This window comes from Bos mutus, chromosome 14 (assembly GCF_027580195.1).
Source record: "Bos mutus isolate GX-2022 chromosome 14, NWIPB_WYAK_1.1, whole genome shotgun sequence".
Lineage (NCBI taxonomy): Eukaryota > Metazoa > Chordata > Mammalia > Artiodactyla > Bovidae > Bos > Bos mutus.
Window position 1 is genome coordinate 75,034,837 of NC_091630.1, and position 23,181 is coordinate 75,058,017.

Genomic DNA, 23,181 nt, shown 5'->3' on the forward strand with positions numbered 1-23,181 from the left:
ATGTCATTTCAAGGTTTTAGTAGATGAGTGTCTTTATCTACTAAAGAGAAATGAGAATTTGGAGACTATCTTCATAGGTACAGGGGCATAAAGAAATTGAAAAATGCATACGTTTTTATTTAGTTATTTATTTAATTATTTAGCTTTGGCAGGTCTTAGTTTCAGCCCTCGGGATCTCTAGTTGCAGAATGTGAGATCTAGTTCTCTGATCAGGGATCGAACTCTGCACGTTGGGAGCTCAGAGTCTTAGCCACTGGACCACCAGGGATCACCAGGGAAACCCCTATAAACTCTTTCTTTTTGAAGGACTCAGTTAATATTTATAGTTTTTTATAAGACCTATAGTTACTGTTCGGAGAAGGCAATGGCACCCCACTCCAGTACTCCTGCCTGGAAAATCCCATTGGATGGAGGAGCCTGGAAGGCTGCAGTCCATGGGGTTGCTGAGGATTGGACACGACTGAGCGACTTCACTTTCACTTTCCACTTTCATGCATTCTACAAGGAAATGGCAACCCACTCCAGAGTTCTTGCCTGGAGAATCCCAGGGACGGCGGAGCCTGGTGGGCTGCTGTCTATGGGGTCGCACAGAGTTGGACACGACTGAAGCGACTTAACAGCAACAGCAACAGCATAGTTACTGTTCAACACATTTGTTGAATCCAACCTCTTGAATCATGCCTGGAACTTGGCCGCTCAATTGTTGCTTATTAGAATTAATAAGTGAATAGTAATGCTATTAGTCTAATACGTACTTCAAAATACGTACAGATCCTTAGAAATAACTCTATACAGTAAAAGTCATTTAAGTTTTTGAGATGAAAACTGGTGGGCATTCGATAAATATTTATCTATTTGTATTATCAAAAGTATACTTGGGATCCTTTAAATTTTCAAAGTAGACAGAGATGTGCCTTGTATATATCACAATCAGGACGGCTACATGTTGAGTACGGTACAGAGGAAGTCATTCGTAGAGACACCCATGGAAACAGCTTCCCCTAGGGTTGTGCAGTGTGCATTACCCACACAGTAACTTCAGTCTATCAGCCTGAACAGGTTATGAAGGTGCAACAGCGGGCTCCCCTTGTTCACCACCAGGACCGATTGAGCTTCTTGGCTAACTGGGTAGTCACAGCCTCTCAATACCACTTCTTTCTCATTCACCACCTTTCCCTACAAGTCTATGTTCTTGTCAAAGATGTTGACTCTCCCAGAGAGAGGGGAGTGTCCTGCAGTAGAGAGTGTGCTTGCAACTCTGCGGGAGCCCCACTCCACCTCCAGGGGCCTCTAAAGCCTGGAGCAAGAGATCCCTCCAGATAGGAACTGAACGTTCTCCTCACTTTCTAATGAGGTACTTACCCAACGTCCTTTTTCCTAACCCAACATTTTTTTTAAATGTGGTTATTTATTTATTTGGCTGCACCGGGTCTTAGTTGTGGCACAAGGGATCTTTGATCTTTACTGCGGGATGCAGGATTTTTAGTTGCACAGCATGTGGGATCTAACTCCTTTACCAGGGGTTGAACCTGGGCCGCCTGCATTGAGAGCTGGGAGTCTTAGCTACTGGGCCACCAGGGAAGTCCCCCTGGTAGGTGTTAGAGTTACGTACAGGAATGAAATATACCAAAACCCCTGCCCTCAAGTAGCTCACAGTCTAGTGAAGATAAGACACATGAACACATAAGGTATACTCGTAACACTGAATAAGAGCCATGCCAGAGGGATGAAGCATGGCTGTCCTCACAGACATAGCAAGCACAAATGCAATTAACTTGGTGGAGAGGGCGTGGACAGAGAATCCTAGGCAGGTGAACCTTCGTATGCACAGAACAAAGTAAGTATGAGAAACTACAAGTATTTAACATTCCTGGAGCAAAAGAGTTCTTGCAAAAGTAGTGGGAGCCTGGCTGAAGAAACTGGCTGAGAATGAAGCATTAAAAAAAAAAAAAACAACACATGGATGAAGTTTGATGGTTTTTCCTAAAGAGGAACAGAGGAGCCGTGGAAGATTAAGCTGTTTGATGACGTGGTCAATTCTCTGCCCTTCAGAAAAGTCTCTCTGGACTCTAGAGTACAGTCGAAGTTGGGCTGGACCAGTCAAGATGAGGTGAAGACACCAATTAAGGAGGGTTTTGTCCAGATGAGGGATCCTGTGAAGGCTGAGGGCATGGGGAGCAGTTCATGGTTATCCCGTCATTGGAAAAGATGACTTTATGAGATTCAGAGACTAACAGGATAGAGGTGGGGATAAACAGAATGGCTTGTGCTATTGGATGCTTCCCAGGTGGTGCTAGTGGTAACGAACCCGCCTGCTAATGCAGGAGACATAAGAGATGTGGGTTCATGCCCTGGGGAAAGATCACCTGGAAGAGGACGTGGCAACCCACTCCAATTTTCTTGCCTGGAGAGGCCCCATGGACAGTGGATTCCCTGGCGGGTTACGATCTCTAAGGTCACAAAGAGACACTACGGAAGCAATTTGGCATGCACTGGGTGTTTGGGCTTCCCTGGAGGCTCAGACGGTAATGCAGGAGACCCAGGTTTGATCCCAGGGTCGGGAAGATCCCCCGGAGAATGAAATGGCAACCCAATCCAGTATTCTTGTGTGGAGAATTCCATGGACAGAGGAGCCTGGCGGGCTACAGTCCATGGAGTCGCAAAGAGCTGGACACGACTGAGCGACTAACTCTGGCAGTGCCATTCACGTGAGGAATAAGAGGAGTAGGCTTGGTAGGGATCCACTCACACACACATATAGGGAGTTAAACAATACAGCAAAGGGGGACCAGGACTACACACAGCAACACCACCAGGCTTTGATTAGGCAAAGGAACAAACGCTACCAGTACACAGTAGCAAACACTGCTTGATCTCTTTTTCAAGACTCCTCTTTGCATAACTTTTCTCCTTTATGGGAGCAGTATCACTTGGAGGAATCTGCTTGTTATCCTTAACAACATTTGAAAATCTTTCTAGGTCCGCAGCAGCAGTTAGTAAGAAATCACGACCTCTTCTTTTCTGGATTTCCTACTTCTTCTTTGGAGGTTTTACTTTTTAAAGTTATTTTAGCTGCGTACAGGCTTTCTTTAGTTGCGATGAGCAGCGGCTACTCTCTAGTTCTGATGCTCAGGCTTCTTCTTGGGGTGGCTTCTCTTGTTTCACAGCACAAGCTCTAGAGGGCGCAGGCTTCAGCAGCTGTGGTTCGTGGGCTCAGTAGTTGTGGTGCATGGGCCTAGCAGCCCTGCAGCATGTGAAATCCTCCCATACCGGGAATCGAACCCGTGTCCTCCAGACTGGCAGGCAAATTCTTAACCACTGGACCACTAGGGAAGTCTGTGAACTTCCTACTTCTTGCTCTGCTCAGTATCTTCTGCTACTGCCAAAGCCTTCCTTCATTGCATGAGTGTGACCATGTAATTTCTGGTGCATTTTAGAGTAGTCAAAGATTTATAACTTCCCAGAAAATATTTGGTTCTGAGATATAAACACAAAGTAAAGGCTGCCCCTAAGAACTTTATGAAGTAGGCAAGGAGCCATTCAGCCATTCAACAGCTAGTCATTCTGTAGTTATGGTTCTGAGGTTAACGCTGGAAATGCAAAGTGGAACTAAAAACCTTTCTTGCCATTAGAGTTTTACATTTGATGGAGAAGGTGAATAAATCAAACCTTAAAGGAATGGGTAAGGCATGATTTATTACAACATAAGATGCTATCTGAGAGCAAGGAATAGGAAGAGCCAACTCATATGTGGATATCCAGAGAAGTTTTCGATAGGTGAAGGACACAAATCACAGAACACAGTGTCTACCAGGAACAATGTCCCAAGTAAGGAACGCACCAAGTGCTCAGAAAGAGGCACTATTTCATTCTAAGTAGATCCAGCAAAACTTTTTGGACAGAAGTACGTTTTAGTTGAAATTTGAAAGGGTCCAGTGAATTGAGTTCCAGAAAGTAGGGAGTATAAGAGCATGTTTGAGAAGCTGATGATGTCCTTTACCCAGATCAGACTTAGGTATTTTGGAAGGACTCTAAGACAGGGAGGGAGACAAATACTTTTAAACATTTAACAGCAAATCTAGAGTTAAATAGTATTATAGCATTCAAGAAATACCACAAGGCAGTTAGTGATTAAGAGCGAAGTCAGAGAAAGGACTAGAAGCACATGGAAGGATGAGGTCACCAGTGTGTCTGAATCATAGGGTACCCGCACAAATCTGAGGTCACAGGTCTTTTGTGGGCTGGAAAGGCATTCTCGCCTACTCAGTGGATGCAGGGTAAATGTTGGTTAACTGAGTTAATCTTCCCTCTGGTAGCCAGAAATTGTGGAGGACCTTGCTACTGTGTTTACATTTTAACCACAACTTTAGGAAAAACTAAGGCTCCCCAAGGAAACTGAGGAAAGCACCATTCTGGTGCTTATTTGGGCAAATTCATAGCCAGAAAGCTGCCCTCCAAAAACTGCACCAAGGCTGTCCAGCCCTCTTTTCTAAAGTTCTAAACTTTAGCTGGGAGGGGCGGGGGGAGATGAGAAGGGTATTGGTGTGCATTAAAAAGAGATTCACAGAGAGCAAAGGGAAGTTCTTCACATGCTTTTCTTAGTGGTCCACCTCCCCTCGACCCCCACCCTGCCTCCTTGAGGGAAAGCCATGTAGGCAAGAGTACTGAACTTGAAACCTGGGTCTCTGCCACTACCTGACAATGAACAGGTCACTTAATCTCTTCATCTCCGAGTCCTCTGTCCTCATTCATGGTTGTGGGCTCCATACTATTTAGGGTCTACGATATGAAAGGTGAGGCGTTTTCCACGCTCTCTTTTAATCCTCACAACCACTAAGGTAGATTTCAGTAACCCCATTTGACTCAAGACATTCAGTTCAGAGTGTGTAAGTTACACGTCCAAGGTCACACAGCAACAGCACGGGGGCCAGATGGCAATCCAGGGTTGCTTGAGTCTCTCACTGCGCAGTCCCAGCTTGGCATCAGTTGAGCAGCCCGATACTGGTTCCCTGGGTCCCCCACTCCTGGACTACCGGACTGCCTCCCCTCCTCCCACCTAAACCCCCAGGCTAAGCGCCCCTTTCACCACCGGGCATGCTCAGTCGCTCAGGAAGAGTTTTCGCTCTGCCTTGGGAAATTTTTCACGCCGCTCCGGCAGCCGAACCCGCCCCGCCCACGGCTTCTCCTCACTGGATTGGTCGAACTCAGGGAAGCTACAAGGAGGCCCCGATGACCTCCCAACTACCCCTCCCAACGATCTGGACGCGCGCGTTCCGAGCGTGCGTGCGTGCGTGCGTGCGTGCGTGTGAGTGAGCACGTGAGGCCCCGGAACGTGCACTGGGGGAGGGGGGCGGGACTGGAAAAACCGGAGGCAAGGGGCGGGGCTGCCGTTGCCATAGCAGTGACGTCAGGCGTCGCGGAGCGAACCCGGCCCCTTCCCCGCGCGCGCGCGCGCGCGCGCGCACACACACAGAGAGACAGGCACACACGCGCGCGCACCGCCGCTCTCCGTCAGACACACTGGAGGGAAAGGTCAAACTAAAGGCGAGGGAGCCGGGAGGCCGGAGGGAGCCGCCGCCGCGCGCCATGACGGACGCGGCCGAGGCGGCTTTCTCGCCGCCGACGCCGCCGAGCCGCTGCTCCCGCCGCGCCCCCGATCCCCCCTTAGCGCCCCGCGCCCCCTCCCCCGGCGCTCGCGCGTCCCCGCGCCCCCTCCTCCCCGCTGCGCTCCGGGCGCGCGTCGGGCCCCGGGCGCGCGCCGGCTGGAGCGGGCGCCGGCGGGTGGGAGGCCCCGCGGCCTCCACGCCAAGAGCCCCCAACCCCTCGGCTGGCCCCTCGGCCGGAGCCCGCCAGGTGAGTGCGGTGGGGGACGGGCGGCGGGGAGAGCGGGTGTCAGGAGCCGTCCGGGCAGCCGGCGGGCTCAGCCCGCTGCCTGACCCCTTCCGGGGGTGCTGACAGGCGCGCGGTCCCCGGCCTCTGGGGGGCGTCGCGGGGTCGGCGTCTCTCTCACGGGGTTGGGGGGCTGCGGGGGGGAGCCTGTTTGGCGTCCCTGCCCTTCGGGGTCGGCCGCGGAGCGCCGGGCGCTCGGGGCCGGGGGAGTGCCGCCGCCGGGCGGGAGTCGGTCGGGCGACCCGGCCGTGGGGACCGGCGGCGGGAGGGCAGGTGGGCCCCTCTCGGGGGGTGAAGTGTGGGAAGGGGGCGAGGGGCCGGGCCAGGTGCGCGCGGGGCGGGGGGTCCGCTGAGCTCTCAGGAAATGTTTGTCGGGCAGTTGGGAGAAACTCCTCCTGGGGACGAGGCGCCTTGCATTTTGCCCCCGGGGCAGCGAAAGTGGAAGATCTTTACAGCAAAACTCGGGGGAAGCCTGGCTGGACCGGACTAAAGGGAGAGGGGGCCCCCCCCCCTCCACCACCACCCCTGCACAGGGACCGGAGACGAACAGACCTGCCTGTGGGTAGCATTAGGGTATGAGGCGTGGACGTTGCCATGCCAGTGTTGGATGTTTGTTGCTGATGGTTATTTTAGGACTAAATGTTTAAAAAAAAAAAAAGTTTCTTGGGAGAGAGCGAACTGCTTGAATGGTCAGGAGTTCTTCCCTGTGTGTGTATGTGCAGGAATTGGGTTAATCTTTCACACCATCACCACCACCCAACTGAATCGATGCCCAGTGGACTTTAAAAATAATAAATACGAACCCCTAAAGCCCTGAAACGAAATGGTGTTTGTCTGATGAGTTTCAGGTGTCAGGCTCCGGGTTTTGCGAGAAAAACAGAGAGGCAGGACACCGAAGTACTTGATATGCTCCAGCAGCCGTCTTTTTTTTTTTTTTTTGGTGGTAATAAGCTTTGGAGCCCATCAAAGTGGAGTTTAGTTATAACTGCCAGGGTTAAGTAATCACATTGACCCCGTGCCACCCACCAATCAGGAGCTTCCCTGAAAGTAACTTGGAAGCGAGCTATCAGTGCAGTCCTCTGCTGATTGCGAATAACCACTGCTTCTGCTCATTCCTTTTTCCCTCTTTAATTTTCCGCTGTTGTAATGCATGCAACCTATTTACCAGACGTTGGAACGAATCATCCATAGTTGAGTTGCTCTCCACACACTTTTCAAAAGATCAGGTGCTAGCTGTAAGATAATTTCTTTTCATGTTGGAAAGTTGTTCGGAAATTTCCATTATAGTAATTTCACATGATAAAGATTTTTTTGAGTGGAAGTCTAGCTTAAACAGATGATTACCAAGTGGGTAATTGGGAAGATTTTAGAGTTTAAATCTCATCCAAGAAAACTTCTGGTTTGTGAAAGGTGCGGGATTGTGACCGTTGAGGAAATGTCTTTGGTAAAGAATCAGGAACGCCCTGACGCCTGGTGAATTTCATGTTAATTGGCAGGCTCCGCATATGTTATACAAACTTTCTCCTTACCTAAGCATTTCTAATACGTGGGTGCTGCTTTGGTTGTTTATGGATCTTTAGTTATTCATCATTTTCAAAAAGTTCTATGAAGAGAGAACTCTCACTTTGAAATTAAGTCCTGGTAGTCGTAGCCAGGATACCAAAGGTTTTCAGTACAAGATGTGAGGGAGGATTTTTCAGTGTACCATCTTAATTCTTTCTCTGCAGCTATTTTTGTACTTGGTTCTGTGCTCTGATGCCCCTTTTAGGCCTTATTCCTATGGCAGTTGCTGACATATGTCTGTATACAATCCTGTAATGGGGTACTTAAATGTTACAATTTAGAACATCATTTCCTGTACTATATAAATAACTTTTTGTTTGTCTTCCTTCCTTATCTGTGTCTAAAGGGAACTGTAGAACTGGGCAAATCAGTACTTAATCAGCATATCCCCCCTCCTGTAAGTCTCATTGACCTTGGTGCCATCGTGGAGGTCATGTGTTCATGGAGATAAACAGTTCTTGAATAGTTTCCTCCAGGTGACAAAGGCACATGGGAAAGTGATTTGAGATATGAGTTTCTTGATTTTTCAAAAAAAATCATTTTAATCAGGCATTTATTGTGATCATTGCCAAAATAGTTCATTGACTTGTCTTTGGGAGTCCATACATTTCTATTTCACATTTTAAAGAATCACTTAATTTCTTTTTTGACTTTTCTAGTGTTGTATATTCTACTACAGATGAACAGCTGGTTTTTTGGGTGACATTTTTAAAACTTGGGAAAGAGAGAGAAGCGCAGTAACGCTGGGAAGAATTTAAGCAGTTGTGCTTAACTTTAAGAAATTTGATATTTACAAGTGTAAGATTACAAAACAAGTAGTGGTTACTTATGTTATATGAAAATTCTAAATTTTACAAAAAGGATTCCCTAAAGGGTGCCTTCAAATAATAATCCCTTTTATATGTTATTTACCAAATGTGATTTGATTTTTGAAAAGTCAGTTGTCATACAACAATTTAAGAACAGATTTTTGACATAATGTTAAGATTTATCAGTGTGTTCCTTGAATTGTCCCTTTCCCTAAGGTGTTTTGGGGCAAAGTTAATATTTATGGGTTTCCTGAATTCAAAGTTGTGCCACTTATATGCTGCCTATTAAGTAAGGTTTTAACTGAATGGAAAAATTGCCATCTGATTTGTGCTGTACCGTTTACAGAGTACATTGAAACCTAATTAAAATGCCAAAATTTTATGGTCTGGTTTGTCTGGAACCCTACCCAAGGTTGTTCAGTTACTAAGGTATCAAAGCAGCTTGTTGTAAGATACTCTCACTAGGACGGTGGTCCCGCAGCAAAGGCCAACAAGTGGTTATACCCAGACTTCAGCAAAATCCAAATAAATAGATTTGGTCTAAAGTCCACATGCAGTGAAAACCATTACCTGAGATTTTTCTCTAGGTGCAAATTATTCTTCAGAATTAAAGGTTTGATTTTCCTAAGCTGTAATTCTATTTGGGTCACTTGTGAAAAATCTATTTTGATAAAAGAACAACTGCATACTCTTGGAACTTTCAAGGGAGCTTTTTTTTCCTCTCTCTCTTTTTGTTAGTGCAGTTGGGTTTTATTTGGAATCCCAGGAGATACTGAATGAAGTCCTTGGGGAGTTTTCATTCCAAAATCATTTGGCTTTGATGATATTAAAAAAAAAAAAAAAGGAATGTGAGTTAATATGAGTAGAACTTGCTTATGTGTTAGCTCAGACTTTATGTTGGGATAAAGGGGAAAGGGAGGAACTGAACACAAACTTAATTAAGGATAATTAATCAGATTTGTTTTATGCTGTTCATGCCTGGCTGTGTAAGAGTCTCACCCTTCCTCCCTAGCTTTAGAGAAATCTTATTCCTAGAGAAGGGATTTGAAGGTTAAGAGCTAAATGTTGAGTATATAAGTGTTGTTGGAGTATCTTTTGAGCATTTTAATAGTTTTTTGTCTTGTTCTTGTGCATTAGACAGAAAGCAGGAAACTATTTTCATGCTGAATATAGATTGAGAGCCCAACTTTGGGATAATGGGCACAGTTTTATTGCTCTTAGCATAATTGAATATTATAAAAATTAAGGGAACAGCTTGAATGATGCCATTAATTTTTTAGTATAGGCTCTTAGTTCCTCTCCTGAACAAATGAATAAAAATGAAGATTGAAATTGTGATGTTAAAAGAAATGTTTTCAAGTTTTGTTTTGCTTTTTTAATCTCAAAGGACTGTCTCAAGGATTGCTAATTTAGAACATAGGTAAAAATTTCATTACTTGGGTTTATCATAATTGAGGGCATGTAATTTAAAAAAATTTTAAGTATATGCAAAAAAATAAGTAGACTACTGCATTTTAAAAATATTTGTGCCAATATCTATGAGAATAGGGGTAATGATCAGAAATTTTAATTGGGACTTAAGGCTGATTTATGTTATTAGTATCATTATTTAACCCAAAGTCACTTTTAAAATGTCATTTAATTTTTCTTTTCTGTAAAATACAATCAGTGGAACATATTTTACATAAAATTGGGTTCTTAAATATTTGGTAGACTTCTTAAGTATAAAATATTACCAGGCAAGAGTACTGGAGTGGGGTGCCATTGCCTTCTCCATAATAAAGATGTTTAAGTCTATAGGATTTTTAAAAGTTTTTAGACCTTGTAATCTGCAGAAATTTGGAGAAAAAATTTTAAAAATAAGAAAGGCTGAGTTCAGATTTATAGTCATAGATGATCCCATAAATTGCATTTTACTCATTCTACTTAAAGGGTTTTACTGTTCCGTGTTTATATTTTGCATACTCTCGTCACACTGGGTTTTTTATTTTGATTTTTTGTTCGCATACCACGTGGCATGTGGAATCTCAGTTCCCTAGCCTGGGATTGAACCTGTGCCCCCCGCAGTGACAGCTTGGAGTCCTAATCACTGGGGAAGCCTCTGGTCACACTGGTTTTTAGTGTTGGATCATCTTATCTTTAGCATCAAAGTTCTTTTGTAAAAACTGTCCTCTATTTTCTCCCAGCTCCTCTATCTGAAAGATTGTTTGAATCTGTTATTGAATGTTGTTTAATCAGAAGTTAGTCTATATAGAAGGGTTTTTGCAGTTTTCACAAACTTGGGAAAAATACAGATTTATCTTAAGATAATTTATGAACTTCTTTGTATTAATACAAGGACAATTAAACGCTGTATATAATTTAATATTCCTATTAGCATTTATTCTAAGTTTATTTGATGTATTGTTGAAATCAACATAGTAATTGTACAGTCTCTAAAAAAATATCTATTTTGTCTATGGGATAGTTTTCAAAACACTTCCCTTAAGTGGGAAAGAGATGGAAATTTTACTCTGAAACTTTCTACTTGAATATATAATTAAATGTTTGAGATTGGGTGTTGTTTTGATTGTTAGTTACATGTGAGGATTTTTTGTACCTTTTTGTAGGATTACTTTCAAGTATGTTTTCATTTGTAAAAAGCTATTTTTTTGTTGTTGTTGTTATTTTGTTAATGATTGCAAATTCTCCGGCTTTTATATTTGAAAGAAATATAAGTGAGTAATTTATTAAACTGTTTCCCTAAAGTGCATGTGGTAACATTTATTTTACTATAACAAAGAGAGTTATCTTCATCCCAAACAAATTTATAGCAGAATAGTTGGTTATTTTTGCAAATTTAGGGAGTGTTGAGTGTGCCCAGAAATGGCGCATTGAATGCTAGATTTTGGACTGAGTTTATCATATGGAGAGGGTGTTTATCTTATAAAGACGTTTATATTTCTGTTTAAGGACCATATCTTACGTATGCTTGAAGTGACTGTGCTGTACATGTTGGTCAAATGATTTATGGAAGAGTTAATTGGTATCCTGAACTTCTGTCCCCTCTTCCTCCTTTTACTAATTGTCACTGGTTGGCTCTGAGCCAGGTGCTAGGAGGGAACTTTTAATGCTCGATAGATAGATAGAGGATGGTTGTTGGTTTCTTCCCAGTGTCATATCCTATAAAGAAAAGTGAGGTGATTCTCTAACTTTCTTTTAATATGTGTTAAATGTTGTTTTGAACATTTGTTTTTAATCAGTCTATTTATAAAGGGGATGATACTTTAAAAATTTTCGAGACTGTTTAAGTGGTTATGTTCCCCACAGCAGGGAAGGAGAGGGTAGAGAGGATTGTAAGGATTTGATTAAATTGTGTAAAGTGAATATAATTATCTTGATATAAAACATGTTAAATTAATCACTATATACCTTTTCTGTAGGATGGTAATCTTGCTTTTTTAATGAGCATATCTCACTGTGAAGAATCAGGAGTAGTGAATTGCTAGGAGAGGCATATGCATATCATTAGTCAGTTTTACATGTTATTGCTGGGGACATTTTAGATGGCCATGAGAAAGATAAGCAGTTTCACTGAAGATCATTTTCAGAGATCTCACTTGGAGCTCCACATTTTAAAAGGTGGGAGAACAGATTCTCAAGTGATGAATGGGGAAGCATTTTCAGATACAAAGTCACTACTAAGAAAACAAGTGTACCAATCTTTAAAAAATTACATTATACCAATTACAATCATATATCCTATATTTTCCAAAACTGTACCAGTTTTCAATATCCTGTGGCCATAAATACACTAGAATTTGTCCACCCATAAGTTCTAACTTTGAGGTTAAAAAGGATAGTCACTTACATTATAGTTTAACTCATAAATGAAAAAGCTGATCATTTTTATCTTCCTTTTCCTATATTATAACTTTGCCATTGACTTTTGAAGGCCTAATGTTGTTGTTCAGTTGCTCAGTAGTGTCCCCAGCGTGGGGGTCACAGCATGCCGTTTTGCCCAGACTCATGTCCGTTGAATTAGTGATGCCATCCAACCATCTCGTTGTCTATCATCCCCTTCTCCTGCCTTCAGTCTTTCCCAGCATCAGGGTCTTTGCTAATGAGTCAACTTTTCACATCAGGTGTCCATAAGTGTTGGAGCCTCAGCTTCAGCATCAGTCTTTCCAATGAATATTCAGGGTTGGTTTCCTTTAGGATTGACTGCTTTGATCTTCTTGCTGTCCAAAGGACTCTCAAGAGTCTTCTCTAGCACCACAGTTCGAAGGCATCAATTCTTTTTTGATGTCAACCTTTTTTACTGCCTAGCTCTCACATCCATACATGACTACGGGAAAAACCATAGCTTTGACTATAGGGATGATGGTCGGCAAAGTAATGTCTCTGCTTTTTAATATGCTGTCTAGGTTGGTCATAGCTTTTTTCCCAAGCGTCTTTTAATCTCATGGCTGTAGTCACCGTCTGCAGTGATTTTAGAGCCCAAGAAAATAAAGTCTGTCAGTGTTTCCATTGTTTCTCATCTATTTGCCGTGAAGTGATGGTACCGGATGCCATGATTTTTGTTTTTTGAATGTTGAGTTTTAAGCTAGCTTTTTTACTCTCCTCTTTCACCTTCATCAAGAGGCTCTTTAGTTCCTCGTCACTTTCTGCCATTAGGGTGGTGTCATATGCATATCTGAGGCTGTGTAACCTCAGATTCTATGATTGAAGAGAAACTGTAAGAATGAATCCTGGCACCTGAGACGTTAGATTCACATTGGGAAAGAGAGGCATGAAGTAAATAAAACACATCTGTGTGGCTATATTAATTCTTCTGAAAAGCAGTGGTTTTGAAGCTATATTCTGTAAAGGGTTCATTCTAAGCATATTCATTCCAGTTTCAACCAGCGCAGTTTTATGTTGCTGTTTTAAATGTGGACGTTTGCATAAGATTTCATGAAATCGGGGTACCATTGTTTAAAATAGAAAGTGTGATAGCCACTTTTGTTAGCACGTTTGGTCTTATCAGTGTCCTGCTTAAACCCTTGCAATGCTTGAGTCTTTATTATGACTTACACAACTTATTTATCTAGCTCCAGCTTCATCCTTCATCTCTTATCACTGTTTCCCTTGCTTTCCTTGGAAACCTTGCATTGTAGTGCTACTTAAATTGCTTGATATTCCCTAAGAAGGCAATGCTCTTTCCATCTCCATGCCTTAACGTGGAGCCACCCTCATTCTCGTCATGCTGAGGAACTCTGTTTCCTTGGAGCCTTGGTCATTGCTCCACCAAAGCACTGGTTTCATTATTTTGTAACTATGGCTTTCCTCAAGAGCAGAAACCATCTAATTTATCTTCATATCCATACTGCTTGGTGTTCATTAAGTATTCAAATGTCTGTTGAATAATTGCATTCAGAACTTGAGAAGTAGAAGAATTACTGTAATGCGTACTCATGTGAGTAACATCACAGATCTAGTCTGTGTAAAAGTACTCTTAGTGACATTTTGTCAGGCACAATGCTAAGTGTATAAGAAGTACCCAGATGCACTTACCAGGAAGTATAACAAAGCCAAAAGATACATTAAATGGAAAGTTAGATTAGATTAGGTACCAGTGATTTAAATGAAGTAATGTATTGGCTTCAGTCATCTAATCCTGCAAGCTGGTTGTGGAAGCATTTTAATAATTCCATACAGTCTTGAAAAACTTTCTTTCTATGTGACTAATGCTAATAGATTCAAAAAGACCTTCAGATGTCAAAATTTAACATAGTGTTGTGCGTGTGTGTGTGCGCTCAGTCACTGAGTCGTGTCCAACTCTTTGTGACCCCATGGATGTAGCCCACGAGGTTCCTCTCTCCATGGAATTTCTCAGGAAAGAATACTGGAGTGGGTTGCCATTTCCTTCAGGGGATCTTTCTGGCCCAGGAATCAAACCTGCTTCTCCTCCATTGGCAGGTGGGTTCTTACCACTACTTGGGAAGCCCCTAACATACTGAAACCTATCCGTAAGAGTGAGCTCTGGAGCTGTCCTGCCTGAATCTCAGTCCCTTTCCTAGCTTTGTGATCTTGTGCAAGCTGTCTAATCTGTGGCTCCTTTTTCTTATCTGTAAAATGAGGATTTCAGTCATACCCTATATGGCTGTGATGAAGGGTGAACACAAGTTAATGTATGTCGAGCAGTTAGAAGAATGCCCAATACACAGAAAACATTCAACACATATTATAATTTCTAGCAGCTTCTTAAGCAGTTTTTTAAAGTGTACATATTTCCATTATTTAAAGACAATTTCTTTAATACATGAGTCTCTAAAATAAAAATAGCACTTTTAGTTAGTTACTGTTCTATCTCCTTATGGCCTTCCCTTGTGGCTCAGCTGGTGAAGAATCTGCCTGCAATGCCGGAGACCTGGGTTCAATCCCTGGGTTGAGAAGATCCCCTGGAGAAGGAAAAGGCTACCACCACTCCAGTATTCTGGCCTAGAGAATTCCGTGGACTGTATAGTCCATGGGCTCACAAAGAGTCAGACAAGACTGAGTGACTTTCACTATCTCCTTCCTGCCTCATTCTCCTGTTTCCCAGTGGAGTATAGGCCGTTTCTGTCCTCTGGTTGATGTGAGATATGAAACTGTTCTTCTGATTTCTGCAGCAGAGCATTTTGTTCCCATGACCTGTGTGGTTCCTGATGGTGCTGACAAGAGAGGAGGGGGAGGAGCATCAAGTGTAGGAAATCCAGTGACAGGTTCCTAAACCAGCCTTAACCTGTACCAAGTAAGTCCTAAACTTTCATCCTTCTTGGTAGAGGATAGGTATGCAACTTTTTTCCTTTACACTTTCCCTGACTTTTTTGTCTTGGAAGAATAGATTTTTAAAAAATCCGACTTTATATATGCATACTGGTGTTAGTTGCTCAGTTGTGTCTGACTCTTTGTGACCCCCTTGGCTGTAGCCTGTTCCTCTGTCCATGGAATTCTCCAGGCAGGAATATTGGAGTGGATAGCCATTCCCTTCTCCAGGCGATCTCCTGACCCAGGGATCAAACCCAGGTCTCATGCGTAGCAGGCAGATTCATTTACCATCTGAGCCACCAGGGAAGCCTGTGGACAGAGGAGCCTGGTGGGCTACAGTCCATGGGGTCGCAGAGAATAGAACACCACTGAGCAACTAACACATATTCCGGAAAGGCACATACAAATTTAATAAGTCAGTGAACCTATTTTTTAAGTTCAGCGTTCACACATGTACCTGTAGTGAGGACAGGAAATGGGATGTTAGTAACTTGCGTCAGTACCCTGAAAATCCTGTGTGCCTCGAAATCCTGTCCAGTGTGCCCTTTTATGATACAAAGAACACTTCCAAGGAAAGAGAGCTCTGTTTCCAAGATACTCGGTAAAGAGTGGTTATTCACTTCTCACTGTAACAAGAATATAATATCCAGTGTATCCTTACAGCCTAGTGTGACCGCCTCTCTTGTGTAACAGTTAAAATATAATGAAAAGCTCATTAGTTTTTTTTTAATATTTCATTAAAAAGAAAGAAATTTAACAAATAATTTTGAGCTGACTGTGAGTGATTTGAAAGTGAGGGGCCAAGATATAAAGATAAGTTGAGCACTTATCTTTACTACTTATGACCTATTAGAGAGACCAGAGTACTTGGAAGTTGAAAGCTGGGAATGAGATTGTACAAGTGCTGGGTTTTGAACAGATTAAGGAAACAAAATAAGATGTTAACAAGGGACCATTTTAAATGCCAGTGGCATCCCGTGTGATTGTTTGCCTTGGGAAGTTTGAATCCTTATACAAATCAGTCAGTAACACTAGTTTAGCATTAGCAAATTTTTGCTCAAGGGCCTTTGTAGGGACTGTCGAATCCTTTGCACCTTTGTGCAATTGATGAGTGAGGTCATACAAGAAAAACCAACTTCTAGAACAAATACAGTTTTGACTAAACATATTTCTTCCGTGCAGACCTAGACTCTGTCCATGTTTAAATGTTATCTAGCCTTGAAATTTCATTTCCTTCAACAGCATGCCTTTCTGTATTTGTCAGGCCAAAGAACTTCTTGTTTTACTTCTTACCTCAGTTTTTGTTCTTTGTTGTTGGTAGTATTGATAGTATTATTTAATCAGGAAGGAGAAATACTGTTTGGACATTTTCAAATGCCTCAAAACTGTTAGGTTACCTAGTGGAATGAGTAAGATTTGTGTGACTTCTGTCCAGTTGGATCACCTCAAGAACATCTCTGTGCTGTCATCCACCCTTCCTTGTTTTAGGGTTCTGAGTGTTAGAAATAACTTCTTATTGAACTTGATTTGTTTCCCCTCTTAAGTTTCACTTACTTGTCTTTGGCTGTCTAGGGCACTATATACATGAAACTTAACTCTCTTTACACACAGTAACTCTTAAAATGCTTGAAAATGACTGTTAAATCCTGCTTGAGTCTTGTTGCCACAATAAGGGGGGAAAAAAGCCCTAATTCTCAACCATATGCACATGACATGGTTTACAGACCTTTCTCCGTGCACATTGCTAAACTCATGACAAAGTCTTTTTGTCAATAACCTCTCAAAATACAGTGGCCAAAACTGACTGACGGCCTCAGATGTGGACTGCCCATTGCTGAAGACAATGAAGCTATTATCTGGGTACTGTGCTTCTGTTAATACAGCCTGAAATTTGTATCACATTTTTTGGCGGCAGCATTATCCTTTGATCATATTTAGCTTATGGTCAACTAAAACGTTGTCTCTTTTTCATGTGGACTGCTTGAAGTCTAGTTTTTCTCATTCTTTACTTGCAAGTTGATGCTTTGAAAATAAATGCAGGATATGATGTATTATATTACCCTGAAAGTTTAAGTGAATTTTTTAAAATCAAATTTTATCTTAATTTGACTATCTAGAGATACAGCATTTGTATAAAAAAGCACAATTTTCATGGTGCTCTCTCATATATTTTTATTTAATCTTTACAGCAACCATCCCAGAATCAGAAGAGAAAAGTGGTTTTCTGCTAGGTCAGTTATTGGCAGGTGTAGTACTTGGTCACAGGGGTTTTGGTTCCAGATCCCCTGTTCATCTTAGCCACTGTTCACTTAGCATTTAGCGCGTCCTCCGCCATGTGGCCGGCTCCGCGTGCGGCTGGTGCGTTTGTGAGCGAGACAGCCTCTGCCCTGTGGTTTGTGGCTTGCGTGTAAATAGTTGCTGCCGGCTCCTGCGCACCTTCTCCTTCAGAGGGCGCTGTGGTGGACTGTGGGATCGTCCACAGTATGTGTTGCCTCTCTCCTAGGGTCCTCTCTGTCAGAGGATTGTATTTCCCACTCTGTTGACATCAGGTTTGGACACTTGGCTTTCCTAGACTGATAAAACGTTAAAGGAAGTGGCATGTCCCATGTTTGAGCAGATGTTTTAGATTCTGCTTTGCAGTTCTGCCAGTGGCTCTCTTCCTTCTGTCATGGAACCAGCCTGCCTTAGCTGGGGCTGGTCCCAGAATGATGGAACTTCAGACAGAATTCCTGAATGATGGAGCAGAGCTGAAGCCAATTCACGGTTGACATCTAATGTAACTGAGAAATGAAACCTTGTGTTGGAGGCACCATGATTTTGGAGCTGTTTGTTAGCGTAGCATCATGTATCCCAAGCAAGCTGTGATACTGACATTCAAGGTGCTGTTTGATGATAAATAAGACTTAAGCCTTGTTCTCAAGGAATGTGCAGTTTTGGCGGGTGCAGTAAATTTCCATCAGTTACTGTAGTTGAGGAAGAGGAGAGTACGTGAATGGAAAGGTCTTTGAAGCTGAGGATCTTTCCTGACTGCTTCATCTCTAGGCTGAATCAGTCAATATGTTTTAAATTCAGAGTCTAAGGTCCAGCTACTCACGGTCACAACTTCTATCCAAAATTTGATAAGCATGCTTTCTCTGTCTTGGTTCAAATCACCTTTTTAAAAACAAATGTTCAAGAGGATGGGCTTTGACAGAATAATCACTAGAAACTTCCTTCCTAAGTCTTACTAGTTAGCATTCACTAGGTAACCTAAGAACCTGCCTAGTTGAACTGTTTCCCCAACATACCCATGAAAGTATCATGAGATCCTTGGTCCTGTTGGAATTTTATTTGTCAGTATTCAGATTTTCCATTGCTACAGCCTCCTGTACCTGGTTTTGCATGGGTTTTCATTTAAAAAGGAAACCCAGGCTGGGATTCTGTGAGGAATTTCCTTACCTGAGAAGCTGAGGGATGCGTGGCCAGGGTTCAGGGGAGCTCTTGAAACCTTTGAAAAAATTACATGGAAAATTTTCTGTAAATATACCTTGTTCTGAGCTGTAGCTTTCATCAGATTATCAAAGAGAATTAATGATTCCCCTTAGAAGGTTGCAGCCACTTTTGTGGCGTGAGAGGAGAAGTGGAACGAGGATTGAGAGGGCGTGAGTGTGTAAGGGACGGGTCGAGAGGGCACGGGTGTGTAAGGGACGGGGGGCCAGAACCCAGGAGGAGGGCTGAGAAGGGAGAGGGAGCAAGGGCTGAGGACCGTGAACACATGTGTTTCAGAAGCCAGTTCCTTATTAGTCAGGTTGTTACAAATCGTTCTAGGATTTTGCATGGATTCTACTTCCATTCTCATGGCACTTATTTGTGATTCCTTGGAAATTACCCAATTTTCAGATATATTTAATGTTTTATGCTGTAATTTTTCTCAATCTATAAATATGAATTTAAAGCAGTTCCTTCTTCTGTTCCCATCTCCTTCCTATCTTCAGCTTTGATTTTTTTCTTTCATTCTTTTTTTATCTCCCCCCCACCCCCCGCCCCGTACCCTTAATCCTTATTTACCTTTCTCAGATTAAAGGTCATTCTTATTTAAGAAGGCTGACTCAAGATAGAAACTGTTCCTTAGGTTATCTGTTGATAATTGGCCCCAAGTCAGGAGATAGCGTTTGTTATTCTTTCTTGTTGGGAAGGCTTCCTCCACCTCACCCCACCTCAGGATCTTAGATTCCCAGCCAGGGATCAAACCCTGGGCCACAGGACTGAAAGCACAAAGTCCTAACACCTGGACTGCCAGGGGCTTACTGAGGAAGGCATTTTTAAGTTAAAAATTTTTTTAACACTTATGACAAATATCTAAAAAAAAAAAAAACTGTATTGAGATATAATTGTTATACAGTTAACTGCACATATCAAAAGTATATAATTTGATAAGCTTTGACACAGTGCATACCCATAAAACCATACCTGTAGTCAAGATACTGAGCGTATTTGTCACCCCTCAGTTTTTTTAGTCCCCCTTGGTAACCTCCCCCCCTTTATTACCCAGGCAACTACTGTTTATTTTCTTTTTCTTTAGTTTAGTCAGCATGTCCTAGAATACAGGATGCACCCTTTTTTTAATTTAACTTCTTTCACTCAGCATGATTATTTTGAGATGTATCCATTTTGTAGTGTGTATTAATAGTTTATTCCTTTTTTAGCTAAGAAATATTCTATTGGATGGATACATACTATAATCTGTGTATCCGTTCACATCTCGATGAGTGGGGTGGTGATTCTAGTTTTTGGCTTTTACAAATAAAGCTGCTGTGAACATCCATGAGCATACCTTTGTATGGACATATGTCCTCATTTCTCTCGGGTAAATTCCTAAGAGTGAAGTGGCTGAATAATATGGGGGGAGGGGGGAGACAGGGAAGAAGAGGTTGAGAAAGTAAGAGAGGTTTATTGTAAGAAATTGGATCACAGGGTTGTGGGGGCTGGCAAGTCCAAAATCCATGGGATGGGCCAGCAGGCTGCAGCTGGCAGGGGAGTTTGCTGTTGCAGTCCTGAGTCCAGCATCTATAGGACGGGCCCGGAGTCTGGGAGTTCAGGCAAAATTTCTGTCCCTGTCTTGACACAGAATCCCTTCTTCCCCAGGAAGCAGCAGTGTTTTGCTTTGAAGGCTTTCAACTGATTAGATGTGGCCCACCCACATTGTGGAAGGCAATCTCCTTTACATATAACATCAGCTAGTTGTACATGGTAATCACGTTTGTGGAATACTTTCACAGCAAACTAGTGTTTGACCAAACACCTGGGCACGAAGCCTAGCTAGGCTGACACAAAATTTAACCACTTCAGTCCCTAAATATTTCGTATTTTTAATGCTGTTATAAATTTTTTATTCATATGTTTTTAAATTCAGTTTCCGGTTGTTGCTAGCTCACTAGCATGCTGTTGGTGTTTTCTTTTTTGTTTTGTTTTGGTTTTTTTTTTAATTTTTTAAAATTTATTTTTTGGCCATGCCACACAACCTGTGGAATCTTCGTTCCTCGACCAGGAATTGAACCTGAGCCTCTGCAGTGAAAGCGCAGAGAACTGGACTGCCTGAGAGTTCCCTGTTGTTTTTTTTAACTGGCCACCTTTATACTACTCTTAAACAGATAAGTGTCAGTTTTTTCATTCTAGTTCAGGATTACCTTCCATCTTTTTAGACATATCCTTTAAAAATAGGAATTATTTTAGATACTTCATAATGTCATTACTTCTCACTTCTCTTGTTTATTGGAATCATCTTGACAGGAATGGCAAGTTCATCTTAATAATCTTGTCTTACCTTATTTGAGTCATCCTTTTTATTTTTTTTAATCATAGGACTATAATACTTCTTAAATATTTTAAAGATTAAAAATGTAGGTGGATTTAGAGTCTAGAACCTAGAAAATTTCAGAGCAGAGGCACTGATACCCAGAAAGGAAACAAAATTTGGGAGAGAAGATTCAGGCTCATATTTTAGTCATCACCTTTATGCCACTCTCTCTGTGATTCACTTTTTGAGCTACAGGTCCTCATCTGTAAAATGGAATAATAACATCGATTTTCATCAAGCCATTGTGAAGTTAAGTGAGCAGTTTTGTGTGAAGAGGCTGGAATCGTGCTTTTAAACATAATAGCTCCCATTACTATTAGCATTTTATTCAGCAAATGTTTGATACTTCTATTTGCATTTTTTAGAATGAATTTTGCAAGAAGTTTATCAGATTCTCCACCAAAAGCTTGCAGACACTGTTCCATGCACTAGAACTATAGGAGTTAAAAGGATGAGCAAGGTTCCTGCTCTCATGAAGGTTCAACCTGGCAGGCTCTGACAGGACAGGCGGACAATAAGCAAGTAAAGGAACGAGCCGAGGACATCATTTCAAGCCGTGATAAGAACTGTGAAGAGCAGCGGGGCAGATGCAGTGACGTGGGCCGGTGGGGGCAGCCCTGTCAAAGTGGGCAGGCCGGGAAGACCTCACTGCAGAGATGACGTTGGAGTCAAGACCCCGTCTGAGGCGGGTGTGAAGGAACCAGGCATGTGAAGGGCCATGTAACAACTGGTGTGGCAGAGAGTGCATAGCCTCTGCAGTGGGAAGGATTGGCAGATGGGAGGAAGAGAGAGGAGCCCCGAGAGCTGGTGCAGAGGAGCGGGGGAGTCAGAGAGGGGACGCGCGTTCCACACCAAGCACAGGGGGAGGCCTTGGACGGGTTCTAGGAAGGGAAGTGACCTGATCAGGGGGCATCGTTGCCCTGGGCCTGTGGGGACATGAGCCCAGCCCTGAGGCACCAGCTTGCTGCATATTTCAGTGTGACTTGGATTTCCAGTTGCCTCAGAAACATTAAACTACATGTTTTCCCCGATATAAAGATCCCAGCCAGACCCTGTCAAAGCCAAGGGTGTATTGTCTAAAGCAAATTCTGTTTTATATCTTCCCAGTTTTACTAAGATTTATTATATACTTCCGTGTATTTTCAAAAATAGTGTTTTGGGGATTTTTTTGCCCTTTCAAGCTCATGTGGCAATTGACTGGCATCGCAGTCAGGGCTCAACCTTGGTGTCAGATATCAGCATAATTATTGACCACATGGAAGCATTTGGCAAATATTAATATCAACAGATCTTTATTACTAGAATATGATTCCCTCATAGAATCATGGAACCAGTGAACTTAAGAATTTGTTGGTCTCGATTCTTTCCTTTTATAGAAGAGACAGCTTGCATCCAAAGAGGTTAAATGGTTCGCATTACATAAACATAAAAAAAAATAAAATAAGCCTGGTTTATGTTATCCTCCCCTGATCTAAGGTGAGAGATTCTTGAGGCAAAATATGGAGCCAGTAAAGACACAGACATGAGTTTTCTTTATGTTTGCTGCTTTCTTCTCTGTGGCTCGTTTATTTTATACCTGTGGTATTTTACACTTATCCCTGGACTAAGGATACTGGAATGAATCAGACAGCCATTCTGTAGTGGGGAAATAGGGAAACAGACAAGTAAACAAGCAGTTGCCATACAAGTCACATGGCACAATGAAGGCAAGCTCAGCCTGTGGGAGCGTAGCCTGTTATGATGGCCTCGTCTGTGAAGTGTGACCCCAGGTTCAGACTCTGTTCACCTGCAGAGCTGGAAGTGCTTCAGCCACCTTTTAATAGTGTGCATTATATTGCCTTAGCTGTTTGACCTTCTGGTTTCTTGCCTCCCATCCATAGCCCAGGGCTAAATGTAGTGAGTTCCGAGGTCAGGCTGTGTCTGACCAGTCCATATCTGACCAGTAAGACTTGTCTTGATACAGCCCTGCTCTGCCCCTGCCACTTGAGAAGCCTGAGGCCTCAATATGGACCCACAGCCAGTGGTAAGTGACAGCTTGTCTTATTTTAAATAGAAACCCATTTAGAGACTGATTTAAGAATAGTTGAACTTGATGTAGTTCCTGTCTCAAGTGATGCAGATTTTGTTCTTTATTTTTGAAAAATTCTTAAACAGAAACAATGACTTTCTTTTTTTTGGTTTACTCTGGCTCGTTTGCCTTTTTGCTGTGTTTTATGTGGGGAGAGTGGCCTTTCCTAAGAAAACTAGCACATGAAGTTCATTGTCATCTTATACCATGTTCTCTGTCTTAAAATAAGGCTCCAGAAATGCACT

At 42.5% G+C, this 23,181-nt stretch overlaps 1 protein-coding gene across 14 annotated transcripts in view; it reads left to right on the forward strand.

The window, feature by feature from the left end:
• Window positions 1–5,494: 5,494 nt before the first annotated feature.
• Window positions 5,495–23,181, forward strand: part of LOC138990728 (Krueppel-like factor 16) — a 38,969-nt gene continuing 21,282 nt past the window's right edge. For 13 of the 14 annotated variants that reach the window (XM_070382733.1, XM_070382734.1, XM_070382736.1 and 10 more), the window contains exon 1: window positions 5,495–5,853. In XM_070382733.1, coding sequence (XP_070238834.1) covers window positions 5,587–5,853 — 267 coding nt within the window. In that variant the 5' untranslated portion in view covers window positions 5,495–5,586. Of the gene's footprint in view, window positions 5,854–14,893; window positions 22,892–23,181 lie in introns of all 14 variants that reach the window. The other variant, XM_070382747.1, reaches the window with a different exon arrangement.